The following is a 19837-nucleotide window of genomic DNA, read 5'->3' on the forward strand; positions in this document are numbered from 1 at the left end:
ACTTCGCACATCATAAACACTGTTAAACTTATCAAACACACACAGATACTCTGAAAATGCTACACATGTTTTGCCATATTTTCACTATGGCACATAATCTATGTTATCAGAACCATCTGCTACTGGGTCTTCTATATCATCATCCCTTGTCAACTGTAAATCACTGATGTCACCTGCTGCTGACATGTTCAACCCGGGTTGAGGAGAAAAAGCAGCTTCAACATCCTCATTCTCTCTTCCCATGTCATACAAGTCTCGTGGTTTTACATGAACCACTACATTCCATTCTTGATCTACTTCATCACGTACATAGTACACGAGTTGAGCTTCTGATGCCAATATGTACGGTTCATCTTCTTCTCGATCACCGGTGTGAATTGGACGAGCGAAATAATGCTAGTAAGGTCCAGATGGTCTTCTTTGAGTCCTCTGCTCGTAGTTGTATCAGCCCAAATACATTTGAACAAAACCACTGTGAAATGGCAGCTGTAGTTCAGTTCGATTATGTCCACAATTTTTTCATAATATGGAACACTACCAACAGCCACTCTGTTGTCACGCATGCTGGCATAACTTCTTGTATTTGATGAGACATAAACTCCACTATTTTGTGTTTTCAGCCTGTCTTCCTTTGTGATAGTTCTAAACTTGTACTCATTGACGTTGTATGCCCCAAACCGTCTTGCCTGAAGCATGGGACCACATGCCAGCAACTTCATTTCTTTCGAATGACAGTACTGTCCATTGGAACCTAGCATCATAAATTATAGTTTGTTCGTATAAAAAAATTAGAATTTATAATTTATAATTCTAGGACACAAATAAGTTGGTCAGGTTAAATTTCTACGAACCTCACGCTTGAACCGGCGAGAAAATTCTGCATGCACAACACAGTCTATCTTAGAGTGCGACCTTGTTTGATCTCGTAATTTTCGCTTGGTTTCTGACCTAAATTTACTTTACGACATAACAAGAAATTAGTGCAACGACTGAGTGTTTGAAATTGGTTATAATCGTGCTTAATGATTACATGTACATACTTACTCAATAAATGGAGCGACGGCCTCGCAATTGACTAGCACATGACGATGTGCCTGATCTCTTTCCATTGGGGTCAGTACAAAATGTGATACAGCCCTAGAAGCTTTTCCAATTTCAGGGAACATAGTACATCCTGTATTGTTTGTAGTATCAACAGGTCGATCGTCAACTCGCGCTGGTCGGTTGATTCTAGTCTCAGTATTATCCAAATATCTGGAGCAGAATGTCAAAATCTCCTCGGATAAATAGCCCTCCGCAATTGAGCCTTCAGCTTGTGCCCTGTTACGCACATATTGCTTTAATCGTCCCAAGTACCTTTTATAGAAATACGACATAACGCTTAGTATATACTTAACGAAATCGGAAAAAGGTGTCTTAAATGCGTTTAGTAGCACGCTAACCTTTCTATTGGATACATCCACCAATAATGTACCGGGCCACCAAGTTTTAGCTCATCAACGAGGTGCACCGTAAGGTGAACCATGACAGTGAAGAAGGACGGAGGAAATATCATTTCCATCTGACACAGAGTTTGCACAACATGATTTTGAAGGTCACCAAGATTCATAGGATTTACAGCTTTTCCACAGAGTTCTCGAAAAAATGAGGACAGATTCGCAATCACATTCGATACTGGACTTGGCAGTGCATTCTTCACCAAAATTGGAAGTAATTGTTCCATTAGAATGTGGCAGTCGTGACTCTTCAACCCATACAACTTGCGCTGTCGGATGTCAACACAACGAGCAATGTTGCTCGAGTAACCATCTGGAAAGACCATGTTCTGTAGAGTCTTCAGAAATACATCCTTCTGTGGATTCGACATTGTGAAGATTGCTGCAGGATATTTACCACCTTCGTCCGGCCACAATTCAGACCTTATGCCCATGCTTTGTAAATCTTTGCGAGCCTTAAGATTGTCCTTTGATTTGATGCTATCGTTTAAGATAGTGAAGACCACATTGTCACAAATGTTCTTCTCTATATGCATCACGTCAAGGTTATGACGCAACATGTGATCCTTCCAGTACAGGAGTTCAAAGAACACACTCCTCTTTTTCCAATACGAGTCATCTTAATCTGCATCTTCACCAATGCGTCTTCTTTTGGCTGTCAGAGTTGAGCTCTTCCCAAATGATACTTGCATGTTACACTGCTGCCTTAAGACATCTGCTCCAGAATACTTCTTCGGTGGATCTCTGCTTTCAACTTATCCGTCAAATCTAATCCGGTCTACTCTATATTTATGGCCCTGATTCAAGAAGCGGCGATGGCCCGTGTAACACCATTTTCGACTGAATGTTAGTCGCTGAGCTTTAGCATCCACGTTACACGTGGGACAAGCTAACCCACTGTACGTGTTCCACCCAGATAAATTTTCCAACCCTGGAAAATCGCTAATAGTCCACATTAGTGCCGCACGCATCTTGAAAGTGGCCCCCTTATTAGCATCATAAGTTTCAACGCCATCCCAGAGTTGCTTCAACTCATCCACCAGGGCTCCAAATAAACATCGATGTCGTTACCCGGCATTTTAAGATCGGGAATAATCATAGATAGTATAAAAGATGCCTGTTTCATGCATAGCCAGGGAGGAAAATTGTACGGAATAAGAATCACAGGTCAAATGGAATACGTGGTACTCATATTTCTAAAAGGATTAAAACCGTCACTTGCTAAAGCTAAGCGAACACTGCGAGCATCGTTAGAAAAAGAAGGATACTTTGCATCAAAGTTTTTCCATGCTTTAGCGTCCCTTGGATGCCTCAAGTACCCATCATTATTATCTGCCTCCTTATGCCATAACATGTCAGATGAAGTTTTGCTACACATGAATAACCGTTGCAGTCGTGTTATTAGAGGAAAGTACCGGAGAGTCTTTGCTGGGAGAGGCTTTCCGTTTTTCCTGACAGGTATTTTGAGTTTCGTAATGGAACCTTTTCGCGTCTTCTGCTTCCATCGTGAAGTCCCACACTGCTTGCATTTCGTCGCGCTCTCATCCTCACCCCGATACAACATGCAATCATTCGGGCATGCATCTACCTTTTTGTACTCAATCCCCAACTTTCGAATAGTTTTCTTGGCTTCATACAAAGTGAACGGAAACTTGGCTTGCTCAAATGCATCCCGCAATAAGTCCAAAATCATCGACATAGCCTTGTCACTCACACCACACATATACTTAATGTGATAAAGCTTCACTAAGAAAGACAATTTTGAGTATTTCGAACAGCCAGGATATAATTCCTCCGCTCCATCTGCAAGAAGATCGACAAAATCCTGTGCCTCGCGACTTGGACCATTGTACAAGTACGGCAACTCTACATCATCGGCTTCTACAGGATCTGCTGTTGTGGTCTCCTCACTTTCAGGAGGCATTGTGAAGTTAAATGCCTCGTGCACCATTTGAAGATATGGATTCACCTCGGGTGTAGGTTTCTCAACTATTGGTGTGCAAGTAGAACTCTCCCCAGCTGGTTTCTCACCATGACGCAACCACAAAGTATAGCCAGCGGGAAAGGGCTTTATCAACAGGTGGTCGTACGCATCCTCTCTTGTTTGCATAAATCGAAACCCACATTGAGGGCATGGACACTTTATCATGTTATTCGACGATGCATTCGCAAATGCAAAGTCTAAGAACATATTAAGTCCTCGTCTATATTCTATGCTATCTCGTGGCTTAAGAATCCAGGTTTTGTCCATATCTATTATACACCAAATATATGATTTAATAATTAATGTGAAACAACTTTTTCAAAGCTAAAATAATGTTAAGTATCGTACTGTATTCATTCCGCATGATATGTATTCAAAGCTAAAATAATGTTATCTATAAACCTTTTTATAAGAGGGAATTCAAAATTTCTATACTCTTATTTGTATTCAAAGTTTATTTTCATGTTTTATTATAGTTATGTAAATGAAAAATCTTAGCATTAGTTTTAATTTTTTCATATTTTATATGGATATTTTTTCCTAGCTTTCTTAAGGGGGCGAGTAGTGAACTCGGGCCCTCCATCGAAATTTAAGAAACTATACTTATATTTGAGATATGAATTTTTAGAATAAAAAAATATTAAATAATTTAATAGTTTCATACGTAATTTTACTATCTTAATAGTTTAATTCACTAATATTTTTTACTTAATTAATTTACTATCATACTCTCAACTCTTTGTACCTTTCAATTTAGTTTTTATATAATAATCTATATTTATTTCCGAAAACATCATTTATTTTTTTTATAATATTATGTTTAATATTTATATTATTATGTTCGAAATGACTTACGTTATTATATGTTGGTAATCACATTATGTACTGTAGATATTTAGTTTATTGTATCAAATAATCATTTTTACTCTCAGTGTGCGTTGGTTAAAGAAAAAATAATATAAATATATCTTGTATCTTGTATCTATAAGCAGTGACGGACCCAGAAAATTTATGTTGGGGGGCAAAAATAATATACATTACTATCAAAAGATATATTAATTTAAATTTAAAAAAAATAGAATTGCACATTAATTGTTCGAATATTATTATAAAAAATTATATATTATAAAATAGAACGAAAGATATTTTTTAAAATATTTTTTCATTATTATTTATATAAATAATAAATATATATTCTAAATTAGTAAATTGATCAATTGATTTTAGAAATTAGAAATGCATCATAAGAGTACTTATAATAAAATAGAACGGAAGATAAATAAATAATTAAATAATAAAGATTACTAAATTGAGAATAAAATAAAATATATAACATTATAAAGAGAATAAAAAATTAGATTAATACCTACACTATAATTGATTGAATTATAGTTTGTTATTGAAAAAAAAAACGAGATCGAAAGATACATAGAGTCATACAGAGTTACATTAAATAAACAGAGAATTTAAAATTTACCTTTTGATGAGAAAAAAATGACCACTAGAAAAGGAATTAAAAAAGAAGGTTGAATCTAAGAAGGGGATTTAAGAGAATAAAAAAGTGATGACGACTGGGATTTGAGAATGAAAAAAGACTAAATTTAATTAGGTTTATTAATAGTCAAAATAATAGAAAGATAGAGTGAATTTGAAATTTTAACTAATTAGGCTAAATTTATTTATAATGGGGTTAATTAAAATTTAAAATGAGGATATATTATATATGTATGTATTTAAAAAAAAAGTGGGGTCCGTCCCTGTCTATAAGAGTACTATGTCTTTCAAATAATTATTAATTTATTTTTTATTTAATAATAAATTTTTTTTATAATTTAATAGTTTTTTATGTAATTTTAATATCTTAATAATTTTATTCACAAACATAATTACTTAAATAATTTCTAATCATAACTTTAAGTCTTTATACCTCGAAATTATTTTTAATATAATCATCTATATTTATTTATAAAACCATCACATATTTTTGTACAATACAATATTTAACGTTTATATTATTATATTCGAAATGACTTACGTTCACATTATGTATTTTAGATATTATTTTGCTTGTATCAAATAATCATTTTTATTCTAAATTTGCGTGATTGAAAGAAAAAATAATATAAATATATTTTATATCTTGTATTCATAAGAGTACTGTGTCTTTCAAATAATTATTAACTTATAATTTATTTTCAAATTTTTTTCGTTCATTATGAAAGAATTAATTTTTGAATAATACCATTTGTCATAATTTTTAGAAGAAACCCGTTAAAAATTTCTGGTGAGTTACAATATTTTAAAGATATTTTTTTATTATACATATTATTAACGAATTTATACTTTATAGAAGTTACTTTATATTTTTAATCTCTTATTATGTTCTCCTTAAGCAGTCATTAGCTATCGTATAGTTAACATTCCATAAAAATAGTTAACATGTAGTTATTAGAGTTGGTTTCTGAAAAGATTTATTAAAATATCAATAGAGTAACTAATAATTAGTACTCAACGAACACATCAAAATAACAAAAAAATAAGTCAAACTATTTTAATTAAGTCTTACAATTTTAATAATCTAGGATTAACATTTATAATTATAATATAAATAAATCCAAATAACTTCAAATAGTATAACATATGCACATAACTCATTACGCACCTTCAAGGCCTGTATGTATGTCAAAGATGCCAAATAAAAATAGTCTGAACTGTGTATCAAATAGAAGACAAAAGTTAGTAAACGAAAAATTAAGTCCAAAAAATTATTCTCTTCATCCAGACATTTTCAAAAAATTTTGGCATAAAAAAAATTATAAGATGATTATTTTCATAACCAATAATTAAGAAATAAATTATCTTAAATAACATATTTGATGTACAACACACTTAAAAATAGGAAAAAAAAAAGATCAACAATATAAAAGATACACAAAACCAACTTATTGTTTTTCATTATATAAAACATGATTAATCGAAATAACATATATTGAAACCATAATTAAAAAATTTTAGGTATTAATTGTTTACAAACAGTAGATAATTAACCAACGATTACTTTGGGCATATTCAAAAAAGACGTATTTTCTTTTTTATTGTTTTACCAAATGTACGCGGTAAATTAAAGAAAAAAATTGGACTGTTTAAAAACTGAAATTAAACTATTTAACCGGCCGAGATCTGGTTCGGGCAAACCGAACCGTGACTTGGCCGTCTCAATTGAAGCAAGGCCTTTCTGTATCTGTTTAGCCCACATGTAACCCTAATTAGAGCCCACTCCAAGAGCAATGAGAAAAACCAAAGTGCAGAGTGACGCCGTCACGTGAAGGTCTCCGCCAAATCTCCTCCAGCGCATCGCAATTCACCTGCGGCCAGCCATATCCGCGTGCCACCGCCGTTGGTCCTCAAGTCGCTACCTTTCCCTCCGTCGCACCCCTCCTTTCTTTCCATTAAGCCGCCGTTGTTGTCACCGTGAAGCATCCCTCACGCACCCGAGCTATCGCAAGCTCTGTTCGTTCCTCGGTGTGAAGGTGCTCTAGTACGTCTACTTCCCTTGGTCACTCGGTGGCTCTGTCTCCCCTCCATCAACGTTGACATTTGTTCGAGCTTCCAAGTATTTTTCTCTATTTATTTAACTGTATCTGCATGCTTTTGTTTAATTGATTTTTGAAGTTGTTTATTTAACCCGGTCACTCATGCTTTTTTAGTTTTAGATTTGATGTTTATGTAACTCTATTTTAGTGATACCCTAAGTCTGGTTCCTTGATAAAACATGTATGTAATTTGGTTTCAATTGAACAAAAGGAATAAACATGTTAGGCTTGTGCAGTAAACGAAAAGATTTAGTTTGGAGCATAGCAAATATTTAAAAAAAAACGGAGCTAATAGGATAAAACAACCAATATGTTCATACGAATGAGTAAAATATGTTTAAAAAAGTATATTACTGGGATTTTTACTTAAAAGAAAAGTTAAGAAAATTGAAAATTTGAGTTTAAAAATTGGAGAAGAGAATATGATGTAACACTGAAAATGGTGGTTACCTGGATGAATGTGTAGTTGGAAATTGATGATCCTCACATAAGACTGGTGTTGGCTCCTAATTTTTCAAAAGAAGAAGAGTGGAGATTTATGAGTTTACAATTATATGGGATGAAATAGGTTAGTATATATTTTACCCAACACCTTAAAAATATAACTAATCTTCAAATTTGTTTTGAAGATAACAACAAAAAAATCGAATTTGAAATCATTGACCGGATTTACAGTCACTTATTTAACAGAAGGCATTTGTTCAGATACAAATAATTAGTTAGAAGGATAAATTAATTATTTAAAAGGTTAAATTTATTAGAAGTAGGAACGGCCTGCTCAAATCCCATAAATTAAAATTTTAAATTTGAAATCAAATAAGGTAGTTAAGTAAACGGCAGAAATCTGTTTGAAACTAAAGTTGTTAGGATTTTAAAATTAAACCCAATATTTTAGCAGTCACTCTCTCCCGTCTTGTTAACATACTCTGCGCCTCCTTTACCCCGAGCCACTTTATAATTCTTATCTCGTATAATTTTTTCATCAATACTGAGCTTACTCCTCTGCACAGTAATTATGTGTTCTTAATCATTGAGAAGAAGGCTCTTAAACTTAGTTAAAGGGTTGAAGCTAATCTTGAATAGTGGTTTTTGGCTCCTCATTTTCTGATCAGTCACCTAAGATCAATGTAGTTTACTTCGTTCTTCTTCTTGTTCATTCTTATGTTATTAATTCCTGGTGTGTCTATATTTCTGCATTTCATGCTTAGGTTGATGATGATTTCTCCTATGTAATAGATTTTCTTTTAATTTTGCATTTGTTTTTTTGATTTTGTTTTTTTTGTTCCTGCAACATAGTTCCAAATAACAAAGATAAGCATGTAACTTGGACTTGAATCTGAGAAAATAACATAGTTCTTAATAGTTTAAAAGGATAGTTTGTTTTTGTTTACTTGTGTTGAGTCAGGTATTAGGTAGAGAAACTGAGTCATAGTGATAAATTGGTAAAAAACTTACAACTTTATTAAGAAATTGCTGAAATTCTTGTGTGAAAATTTACTACTTTATTGAAAAATTGATGAATCTGTTGCTGGAACTATGGAGATTGGTTACATGCATATATATTCCAGGCTTAATTTTTTAGATATTTTATGTATGTATAGTACCTTGAGAGTGTGGATCATGCATCTTATTAGGTTATTATTCTAGCGAAAGATCATTAGGATATTTGTGTACAGATGTTAAGAAACATATTGTGCCTTCCTAGAAGGATCACACCAACGTGTCCCATGCGTATTCATGTTCATCCAAAGTCAATCTCAAGGAGGTAGTATTCATATTCATGTTTGCCACCTGAAGTAGCTGCAGATTTGGATTCTTTGAGAAGTGCACCAACCTCATCCCATGCAAGATGATGTGCGGGCAGCTAATGATTTGAATTATGAATGTTGGAATCTGAATACTCTTTAATTTTTCACTGTCATAATGACTTTTGAGATATTTATTTGTAGCTTTTTATTTTGGTGACTTTATCAGTAGTTTACAGTCATCGATGCACTGAATTCAAATAATTATTATAATGATTCACTTTTGCATATATTTCTGTTTTGTTTCGTGTGTTGTAGTTTGATTGACTGTTAGTTATTTTAATAAGGTAACATAATTGAGTGGAAGAATGTATAAAGTATAAAAGAATGGGCATATATTAGTGTAAGTTTGGGTTTTTTTTATAAAAAAAAGTGTAACTCTACATTTGGCAGCGATTTTAAATCCGCTGCTAGATCTTAACAGAATATTTCAACGAATAGCATTTTGCAACGGTTAACAACCGCTGCCATCTTCAAGCATACAGATTCTTACGATTTTGTAGCGGAAAGAACCGCTGCAAAATTATACTGCTGCAAAATACCATTTAGCAGCGGTTGTTCCAGCGGGTATATCAACCGCTGCTATCCGTTTGGCAGCGGTTAAAAGCCGCTGCTAATCCTATGCATAACCGTTGCTATTTGCCGGATATGGTGTAGTGATGCAGAAGGTAAAGCTATAAGTGTGCAATGCCACAAGATGTTGTGGAGCCTTATTTTATGTGAAAGAGTTTTGTTGATATTAGGCTCGTGACCGGTAGTGAGGTTGCGAAATGATTGATGAGGTTGAATGAATGATGAGGTTGAGAACTTTTGGATAGAACGTTCGATAAAGTACAGTTGGGAGTAGTGATGATGAGCTGTGTTAAAGCATGGGAAAGTTGAAACCTTAAGGTTTGATGTGAAAACTAGTTATTATTACGGATGTAATCGGATGTGAGCAATAGAATGGAACCACGAAATTATGGAGTAAGAATGTTCTTGGGGAGTTATGAGCAAGTTGGAAAGCGCCTAGTGATTGATTAGTTAAGGGAACAAGAGTATTGGCCTGTCGATCACATTGTTTTTGCAAACACCTATTTTAAAATTTTGCACCCTATTGTGTTTTTTCAAATTTCGGTAAAGTGTTGACACCATCTAACCTCTTTGTTTTGAGGGTAACTTATAACTTCTACTTTACACCATACTCTTCCCTTCTAATATTCTATTTAAGTCTTATGGCTTATCGGGTATTTAAAAATTTATATATATGTCAAAACTCCTTATTTTTCTAAAGTATTCAAAAGAAAAGTATTAAAACTATGTAATATCTTATGTATTACTTTAATTTTCGAGGACAAAAATTTTTATAAGGTGGGTAGAATGTAAAATCCAGAAATTTCAAAAAAAAATTTATTATGAACTAATTTTAATTTATTTATTTATTAAAAACTTTATTTTCATAAACTATTTTATTAAAAGTAATTAAATCAAGTTCTAATAATTAAAATAGAAATTTTACTTAATTTTTTAATTATTGAATAATTTTTTATATTTAAACCATAAAGCTTAGTAGTTATAAAAGAATAAGAATTTTATATGACTTAGTTTAAATAATTGAGATTTTAGAATTTAATACTTTAATTTTTATAAGCAGAAAAAATTAATTATATTATCTCTAATTTTAAATTAAAATACTTGATTAAAAGTCAATTAGCAAATTGATAATCAAATAATATTTTCAAAGTAATTTTGAGGGATTAAATTAGATTTTTAACTAATACTCTATACCCTAATCTAATTAAAATTACCAAACCCCAATTTACCCAAAAATCCCTAATTTCACATTTCTCCCAAAAGCAAACCTTAATTCCCTAATTGAAAATCCTAACCCTTTTACCCCACCGCCTTACCCCCACTCATCTCTCTCACCCACCACACCCCACACACAGACACACACACACTTTTAACACAAGAACACACACATCACAGAGAAGAGAAAGAAGAAAAGGAGGGAAGGGGAATTAACGAAGAGAGAGAGAGAGAGAGAGAGAGAGAGAGAGAGAGAGAGAGAGAGCTATGGGAATGAGGAGAAATGGAGCAGAGAGCGGAGGGGAAGGACGGCGTCGGCGGGGCTAAGAGCCGTTGTCGCTGTTGCACACGAAGAGCAGAGAGTGTAAGAGAGAGAGGCGCGCAGAGTTCAAGGAGAGAGAAGTTGTTGTCATTGTTGTTCCGTCGCGTCCTGGCGCCGCTGCTGCCGTTGAACTCACTATCGCCGCCATCCAATGTCGCCATTGAAGAAGAGAGGGAGATTTGCGACGGGAAGGGAGGAGAAGAGAGAAGAAGTCGTTGCCTAGCTGTCTCGCGTCGCCGTCGCACTGCCGTTGTTGAGCAGCCGCCACCGTGGAATCGCGAATGGAGGATGCGCGTCTGGTCGTCACCGCCACATTCTGTTCCATCGCCGTCACTGCCAGCTTCCTCCACCGTCGAGGTTGGTCGCGAATGGGAGAGGAAGAAGCTGCCTCTGTCACCAAAAAATAGCGCTGCCTCATCGGGATACATTGCCGTTGCTGCTATGATTTTCTGTTATCACCAGAATCGTTACAGATATTACTGCCACTCTGTTCCATGTTTTCCTTTTATTACAGTAAGCATATGTGTTCTGAAACCCTCACAGCTAGTGTATATGTGTTATATTATGAGTTTGGTGAAAATTCTGAGATTTTGGTAATGTAGGATCGAATTCTGGTTGTTGCTTGTCGCTTTTAGAGTTGCCGTGGTTGTTGTGAAAGTGGTTTGGGGTTGTGGTTGCGGCTATCACTAATTGCGGACCGAGAGAAAAGCGTTTCTTTGACGCGTTTGATTCTGGGTTTGACTATTCGAAGTAGGGGCGCTTTCCTTAAACTCATTTTATTTTCGAGAATTGTTATAAATCGATATTGATGCAAAACTATATTTTTGTGATTATGAGAGTCTTATGGAGTGAATTGAGTTGCTCTGGATAATTGTGATTATTTGTCTGGTGGAATTATTGACTGTTTGAGAAGGTTGAATATTCTGAGTTATTGAAAATGAGTTGACTTTTGAAAATATTTAATATTAGAATTTAGTTTAATTCTGAAAATAATTTGGTATTAGAAAATATTTTATATTGAAATTTAGTTTAAAACAAATTTGAAAAGGATTTGATATTGGAAACAGTTTGGTTGTTAGAAATGAGTTACTGTTTGGAAATGGTTGAAAAGGGTTTGAGGAATGTTTGGATCTTGGGTGGCAGAGTCCGAGCTTTAGAGGAGATGCTACTGAAATTTTTATAAAAATCGAAAAGCTTCGTTTGAAATGATTATTTAGAAAGATTTGGTTTTAAAGATTATATGTTTTAAGTTTGATTTATTTAGAAAAGAATGAATTATGTTTTGCATTTAAATTATTAATGAATCGAATGGTAGGTGTGATAATGAGGAATGATGAATTTGAGGTGTTTCAATGAGATATGAACTAATATGAATTGATGATGAAAATGAACTAAAAGTAAATGAGACTTGCAAAAATGAGACAAATTGTTGACCCTCTGTACGTAAGATGTGACCAGACACTTTAACTCCCCAGGTTCTCGCATGGGCATGCATATATATATGAATTTGAGCTTGGGGCTTTATCTCTCCCCATGGATGAGCTTGGAATTTTTTCCATGGATATTATTGAGCTTGAGGATGCACGTACAGAGATACTGTCTAATGGTTAACTACCAGGACATATCGAGTTGGCTGTATAACTGACAAATGAGCTCATTAGCCATAGGACATGCATACATCATATGTATTTGTATGTTTTACTTGGGTATGCATTGTTTTGGTTTGTCTATCTGTTTAACTATGCTTATCTGCTATTTGGCCTACTTGCTATATTTGCATCCTATCAGTGTTTTTCTTGTTTGTATTGTATGTGTGTGCAACTGAGAGATCCCTCATGCTAGTGGTGGTGAAGCTGAGCGTTGTTTTCCTGATGTGATGGTTTGATTGCTGATTTGGTTGAGTTGCTTGAGTTGGGGGTTGTGATTGGTTTCTGATTGAGGTATTAGTAAAGTATGAAAAATCAAGCTGGTTCAACATAGACTTAATGAACCTATGGTTGGAATAAGTTGGTCATTCATACAATTTAGGAAACTGATTAAGATTTTTCTTATAAGAAAAGAAAGGTTTTAGATTTCTAAAAAAATTAAATATTGTTTCTTTAAAAAGATTCATAGGATGAATAATAATTACTGCCTTGGAATTAATTCTTCTCTTTAAACGTATCTTCTTATAACAATTCTTAACCTCTATTGAGAACTTTTTCGAGGACGATGTTGTCATTCCTCTACAGAATTTCTTTTTAGTGACATTCAGGAAGCTTTGGCACGAAGTTGCGATCGAACTACGAAGCTTTATGTATATATATGTTTTCATTCTCTGTATTTGAATAAGTCTATATATTTATTATTATGTGGATATAATATGTGATTATGAGATTTTAAAATAAAGACTTTTCGCTTTCATAATTAAAGATTCGGCTCATATTCGCGAAGTCTCAATATTAAATAAATATAGTATCAAATTAAAGGATTAGAGATAAGTAACACCTGAACTTTTAGTACGATAATGAAATGTTAAAAGTAAGGGTGTTACAGGGATCATTTGTTTTTACATTGTGATTATGTTTTTAACTTGTGATTTAAAGTTTTTTTTTGGTGGGGGGAATTAAATGGGTGAAACCGAAAGAGTGCGAGCGTTCTTTGAATCTTGGTGTGACCAAGAGAATGTCAAACGTGGTAAAAGAAAATGGTTCAATTTATGGTTTGCAATCATTTGGATAATTTAGAAGGATTTGGCTCCTCTAAAGTTGTTTACTTACTTTAGAGAAAAAAGTAACGTAATCTGAACCCTTGATAATATAAATGGTTCTGATCATCTTAAATAAATAAATAATAAATAAATGCATTAAAAGAGAATCAAAACGTCAACTATTAAAAAATTAAAAAGAAAAAATGTGCCATTTTACAAAGATTGCGTGCAGAGTTGAATTTTTGTAACTCTGAATGCGTACAACAATAAAATTTGTATTGAGTAAAAAATAATGAAGATGACCATACAAATATTGAAGACGGCAGTGTTACTGAACCAAAAAAATGGTAGTCACAAAGATGACGGAATTACCAAGTGAAACAAGTATGCTGCTGGTTCCATCTATAGACACTACGATGATGGTGTTCCCAATGAAGATGAGCATTGTGTTGTCCCCTACTAGAGTTACGATGATAGGATTGCCTAACAAGCCAAACATGGAGGTGTTGCTTCCTAAAACTAAAATGGTAGATTTATCAGAAGAAATAAATAAGTTGATGGTCACAATGATACCACTATGAAAAGGTAATTTTTTTATTGAATAATTTCAAATTTCACTGCAATATATTTGATAAAATTTTACTCAATATATATTTTTAGAAGATTGTCAAATGATTTCTCAAAACATGAAAAAAACTCAAATTGCATAACACAATTCTACATTAATTACTTTTTCCATTATAACGATTATATTTAGTACTGTTATTTTAGTATTCTTATTTTTGTATGTTTATAACAATTATATTTAGAATTTTATTACTTATTTTGTTCAGGCCAATTATAGCAAAAAAATACCAAAATTAGGCATGAAATTTGACACGATACTAGAAGCTAAAGACTTCTGAAAAAATTATGGTGGAATAATGGGTTTTGATGTTCGACAATTGTATGCAGATAAATGCAAGGTTGATAATTCTGTACGTAGTTTTAGACTTGTTTGTGCAAAGGAAGGCCAACGAAGACAAGATAAACAAGATCATTTAACAAAGCAACCTCACGCCGAGACTAGAACAAGTTGTCAAGTAAGAATGTCACTTAAGTTTGCTCGAGATATAAAAAAATATGTGATTTGTGACCTTGAGTTAAATCACAATCATACTTTGCAAATTCCAGAAACCGTCATATGATGCCATTACAAAGAAAGATTTCAGAAGTACAAGCATTGCAAATAGATTTGGTAGATAAAGCTGGCATAAGACCAAAGGAAACACATGAACTAACAAGTTTACAAGCTAATGGTAAAGATGTTCTTGGATATACCAAACAAGAACAAAAAAACTATCTTCGAAGCAAACGAAAGCGAGACTTGGCCTATGGTAAAGCAGGTAGTTTATTAAAGTATTTTCATCGACAACTACTTGATAATCCCTTGTTTCAATATACTATACAGTTAGATAATGAAGAGAAAATAACAAATATTTTTTTGGGCTGATGCAAGAATGGTTATTGATTATGCTATCTTTGGTGATGTAATCACATTTGACTACATGCTGCACAAACAAAGAAAATAGACCATTGGGTATTTTTTGTGGATTCAATCACCATTCAGAAATAGTAATATTTGGTGCTGCTCTTTTGTATGACGAATCAAAAGAATCTTTTATGTGGTTATTTGAATCATTTTTGGAAGCTCACATGTAAAAAAAAGACTAAAACTATTTTTATTGATCAAGATCCTGCTATCTGCTATGGCAAGTGCTTTGGTAGAAAAAATGGCTGAAACATATCATGAATTATGTGTCTAGCATATTATGCAAAATGCTATTAGACATTTAGGGAATAAGTTGAAAGATGGTTCTTTTATCTCGAAAGATTTCAAAGCTTGTATATATATAATTCTGAAGATCAGTTTCAATTTCAAGAAGTATAGGATGCATTGTTTCAAAGATACAAAGTGGAAGACAATCCTTGGTTGAAGAGTATTTATAAAGTGAAGGAAAAATGGGTTCATTGCTATATGAAGAAGGTGTATACTATTGGAATGCGAAGTACTCAACTTAGTGAAAGTTTTAATAGTGATTTGAAAGATTTTATGTGGTCAAGTTTAGACATAATACATTTTCTCAAATAATTTGAGCGAGTTGTTGGTGGCACGCGACATAAGGAGCTACAAACTAAATACAATGCAAGACAAAAGCTTCCTAGACTTACGATGATTCACTCGCCATTATTAAAGTATGTTGCACAGGTATATACTCCTAGTTCATTTGATTTATTTCAAACTGAGTTTGATTGGAGTTCTGCTGCTTATATTGTTTCTCGTAAAGAGAACAATCAAATGTCTGAATATCAAGTTGCCATTTTTGAAAAAGATGGACAATACACCATATCTGGCAACTGGCAATGTGAAAGATATGTGATGAAGGATAAATGTCGGTCTAGAAATTTTCACAAAAATAATTCCATTGCAAGTATAGTTTTGAATCGACAAATTATCCTCAATCAAAGTTTAATTTGTTTGTCACAATGCAAACCCAATAAAAATCGAAAGTATTTAAACCTTGGGTCGTCTCTCAAGGAATTGTAGGGAAGTGTGCATATTATTAGTTATGGGTGTATATTTTTGGAGTTTTGGGTTTGATAGACAAGAAAGTAAAGGAAACTCAAATGGTAAAAAGGTCTTGACAATGGTTGATGGTTAAGGATCACTCCCACTTTGTCATCCCCAAAATTAGAGAAAAGTCTAGTGAGCTTAATTAATCCTAACCCATAAGTTCTAGCTAACTCACTAATTAATTTAGTGAGAGACTAGAGTCAATGGACACAAATTATCAATCACTTGGACATTAGTAACTCAAGGTAACTCAAGTTATCAACCCAAGCCAAGAACACAAAAAATCTACTCTAAAATTCAACCAAGTATTTTGTCAAACACTTAGAAGGCATAAAAGAAAAGTATAGTAAATTGGCAAGAAATATAAAATCTACAACTACCAAAGGCAAGAAAGCAATAATAACAAGTTAAATAAACATCAATAACATAAAAACATCAAATTGCATTAAATGGAAATCGAAATCAACAAAGGTTCATAAACATAAAAGTGACTAAAATAAGAAATTAACAAGAAGAATTAAAAGAGCGAAAACGTAGCAACAAGAAATTAAAAGGAAAAATAAATGAAAACAAAAATTAAACCTAAATCTAAGAAGAATATACCCTAAATCTAACCATAATTCTAGAGAGAAGAGAGAGCTTCTCTCTCTAGAATATGACCTAAAGCATGTTTCTAATCTATCCTAATTGCTCTCCCCTTGTTCCCTCTTGAATTCTGCATCAAATAGCTCCAGAAATGAGTTGGATTGGGCTTCTGCAGCCCCAGAAATCGCCCCCAGCGTGTTTTATTAAGTTGGTCACGTGCTGCTTGTCACGCGTACGTCTCGCATTACAGATTTCCAAAACTTCATTTCATGAATTTTCCAATTTGACATGCTTTTTCTTCATTCCTTCAATCCAATCTTTGTCTTCTAAACCTGAAATCACTCAACAAACATATAAAGGCATCGAATGGAATTAAAGTGAATTATATTTATCAAATTAAGGGCCTAAAAAGCATGTTTTCACTCTTAAGCACAAATTAGGGAGAATTTACAAAACCATGCTATTTCATTAAATAAATGTAGGAAAAGTTGATAAAATCCACCAAATTCAATACAAGATAAACCATAAAATTGTGGTTTATCAATATGATAATTATTTGTAGTTGTGGAATGTTTGAAACAATGGGATTCTTATATTGTCATAGTTTGAATGTTTTAAATGTTTGGGATGTGAAGCGAATTTTGGATCAATACATTATGAAGAGATGGACTAGAGAAGCAAGAGAGATAATTGTTCATGACTCAGATGAAAAAGTTGTTCAAAGTGATACAAGAGTGGATGCTACAGCACGGTATAAGAATATATGTTTTAAAGCAATCAAATTAGCTGCTCAATCATCAGATTTTGAAGTAACATCTAATTTTGTTGAACAAGTTATAGACGAGGCATATAAGAAGGTAGATTCTTTTTGTAGACACAATCAAGATGATGATGTTTCAAATATTTTGAATGCAAAAGAAATCGTTAATAGCTGTTCAGATGGAGATGCGTTAAAAAGATTACTTGAAAATGTGAAAGGGTTGAAAGAAAAGGAAGGACGAAAAGGCAGAAAAAAGACCAAGAGTTGGGTTAAAAAACAATCAAACAAGAGAATGGCCTTAACAAGAAAACATTCCATCCAAAATTGTCAGGTTGTAATATATTTTATTCCTTACTATCATTTTTTTAACATTTTTAAAACTTATTGCAGTTCTTCTGTATTATTATTTTTCTTTTAATAGTTTTATATTGCAGGTTGAAATTTTTACTTTAAATCCTGAAAATCAAAAGCTGTTTTGCCACTTTATTCATGCCAACACATTACTGATCAATTATGAAATTAAGTTACAACATCAAATGGAGTCAAGCTACAACACCAAATATAAATAACTAAATGATAGAATGAAAAGTTATTTATTTGAACTTTGCAATTTTTCTCTTTGAATTTATAATGAATGACTTTAAGGAATTTGAGATGATTGTTTTGTTTATATTTTTTATTATTTGTCTATTCTAACTTTATCATGTTTATCGTTTTACATCAATACAATGAGAATGATAAGTATAGGCTACTTAAATTAGGATTAACAAGTCACACGTTCAAACTTAAACTACAACATTAAACATGAAACAAGCATCGTAAACACATAAAATCACATAAAAATATAAATAAATTAATTTAATTTATATCAATATAAATTTATTAGAGATCTATTAAACCAACATCACATCATTAGTTACTCTAAACACCCTTTAATTTGTTCTCGGTTACATTCTTATTTCAAGTATAAACAAAAAAAAAATTGAATACATTTATTTAAAAGAGTTTGAGTACATTTACATGAGTATTTTTTCATATTAAAATAAAAATAAAAAAAAAACATTTCTTGACCCATTTTAAATTAATTTATTTTGTTTTTTTACCAGACTTTTCAAAAAAATGTTAAGGATTAAAAAAAGATGAAAAATCACTGTTGGTCACTATTAATCTCTTTCGTGACAAAACTTTAAATGTGAGTTATAGAAGACAAAAAAAAAAAAAAAAGAAGATAATAAAGATAACAACAATATCATAGAAGAACATGACAATAAAACATAAAAAGAGAATTAAATGTTGTGAAAAAATAAAATTAAAAATAAAATTTCTCTTTTTTTTTTGAAGAAAAAGAAAGAAAAAACAAAATAAAAGAGAAAGAAAATGAAATAAAAAGAAAAAATCATGCGATCTTGGAAGCTACTGCAGTTGTTGCATGATTTCCGAAAAATCCTATTAAAAAGTCTTCTTTTAACTTCTTTTAATATATTTATTTATTATTTATTTATTTAAAATGATCATAATCATTTATATTATCAAAAATTCAAATTATATTAGTTTTTTTTAAAGTAAATGAACAACTTCAGAAGAGTCAAATTCAATTTAAAAAGATAAAAATCAAAAGATTTTTTGAAATAAGATAATCTTAGTGAATGAGGCTTGAAAGGAGATCCTCTTTTACTGAAAAGAGTGAGAGTGTCTCAACAACAAAGGATTGAAATTGAAGCTACCTCATGTGCATGACGGTTCTATGAATTCCCAGGAGGATTTGGTCCAGTTTAATCTGATGGCGGCTTGGCTTTGTGTGGGATTTCTGCCGCAGAAAAAGTGTATGGTAGTTGGGGGATATATTTTAAATGAATAAAGTTTTATATTTTTTTTCTTCTTCTTCTTTTAAATTCACGCAGGCAGGTTCTTTTTCTTCTTCCCTAATGCTGCGTCTTCTTCTTCTTCTTTTTCTTTTTCTTTTTCGTTATCGTCATCACCAATAACACCAACATTTTGCTAACATCTTTATTGGTTCTGAATTTCTCTGGTGTCATCATAAAATAATTTCGGTTCATTTCTTAGTTTATTTGAGGTTCATTTGGATCCAGAAATAAATTCGATGTGTTTTTGTTGATGATTGAATCTTTTTAAGTGCTTGTTCAAATCTGAACTAATTTCGGTTCATTTGTGAGTTAATTGAGGTTTACTTGATACTACTG

General features: G+C 32.5%; 1 protein-coding gene across 1 annotated transcript; it reads right to left on the reverse strand.

The window, feature by feature from the left end:
• Positions 1-2664: 2664 nt before the first annotated feature.
• LOC140176663 (uncharacterized) lies at positions 2665-3747 on the reverse strand. Its single transcript, XM_072208198.1, has one exon. It carries the CDS (start codon positions 3745-3747, stop codon positions 2665-2667), a length of 1083 nt encoding a protein of 360 aa, XP_072064299.1.
• Between the last annotated feature and the right edge of the window lie 16090 nt (positions 3748-19837).

Source organism: Arachis hypogaea, chromosome 12 (genome assembly GCF_003086295.3).
Source record: "Arachis hypogaea cultivar Tifrunner chromosome 12, arahy.Tifrunner.gnm2.J5K5, whole genome shotgun sequence".
Lineage (NCBI taxonomy): Eukaryota > Viridiplantae > Streptophyta > Magnoliopsida > Fabales > Fabaceae > Arachis > Arachis hypogaea.

Excerpts from the sequence above, each read along its gene's own strand:
- LOC140176663 (XM_072208198.1), bottom strand. The coding sequence starts at position 3,747 with ATGGACAAAACCTGGATTCTTAAGCCACGAGATAGCATAGAATATAGA.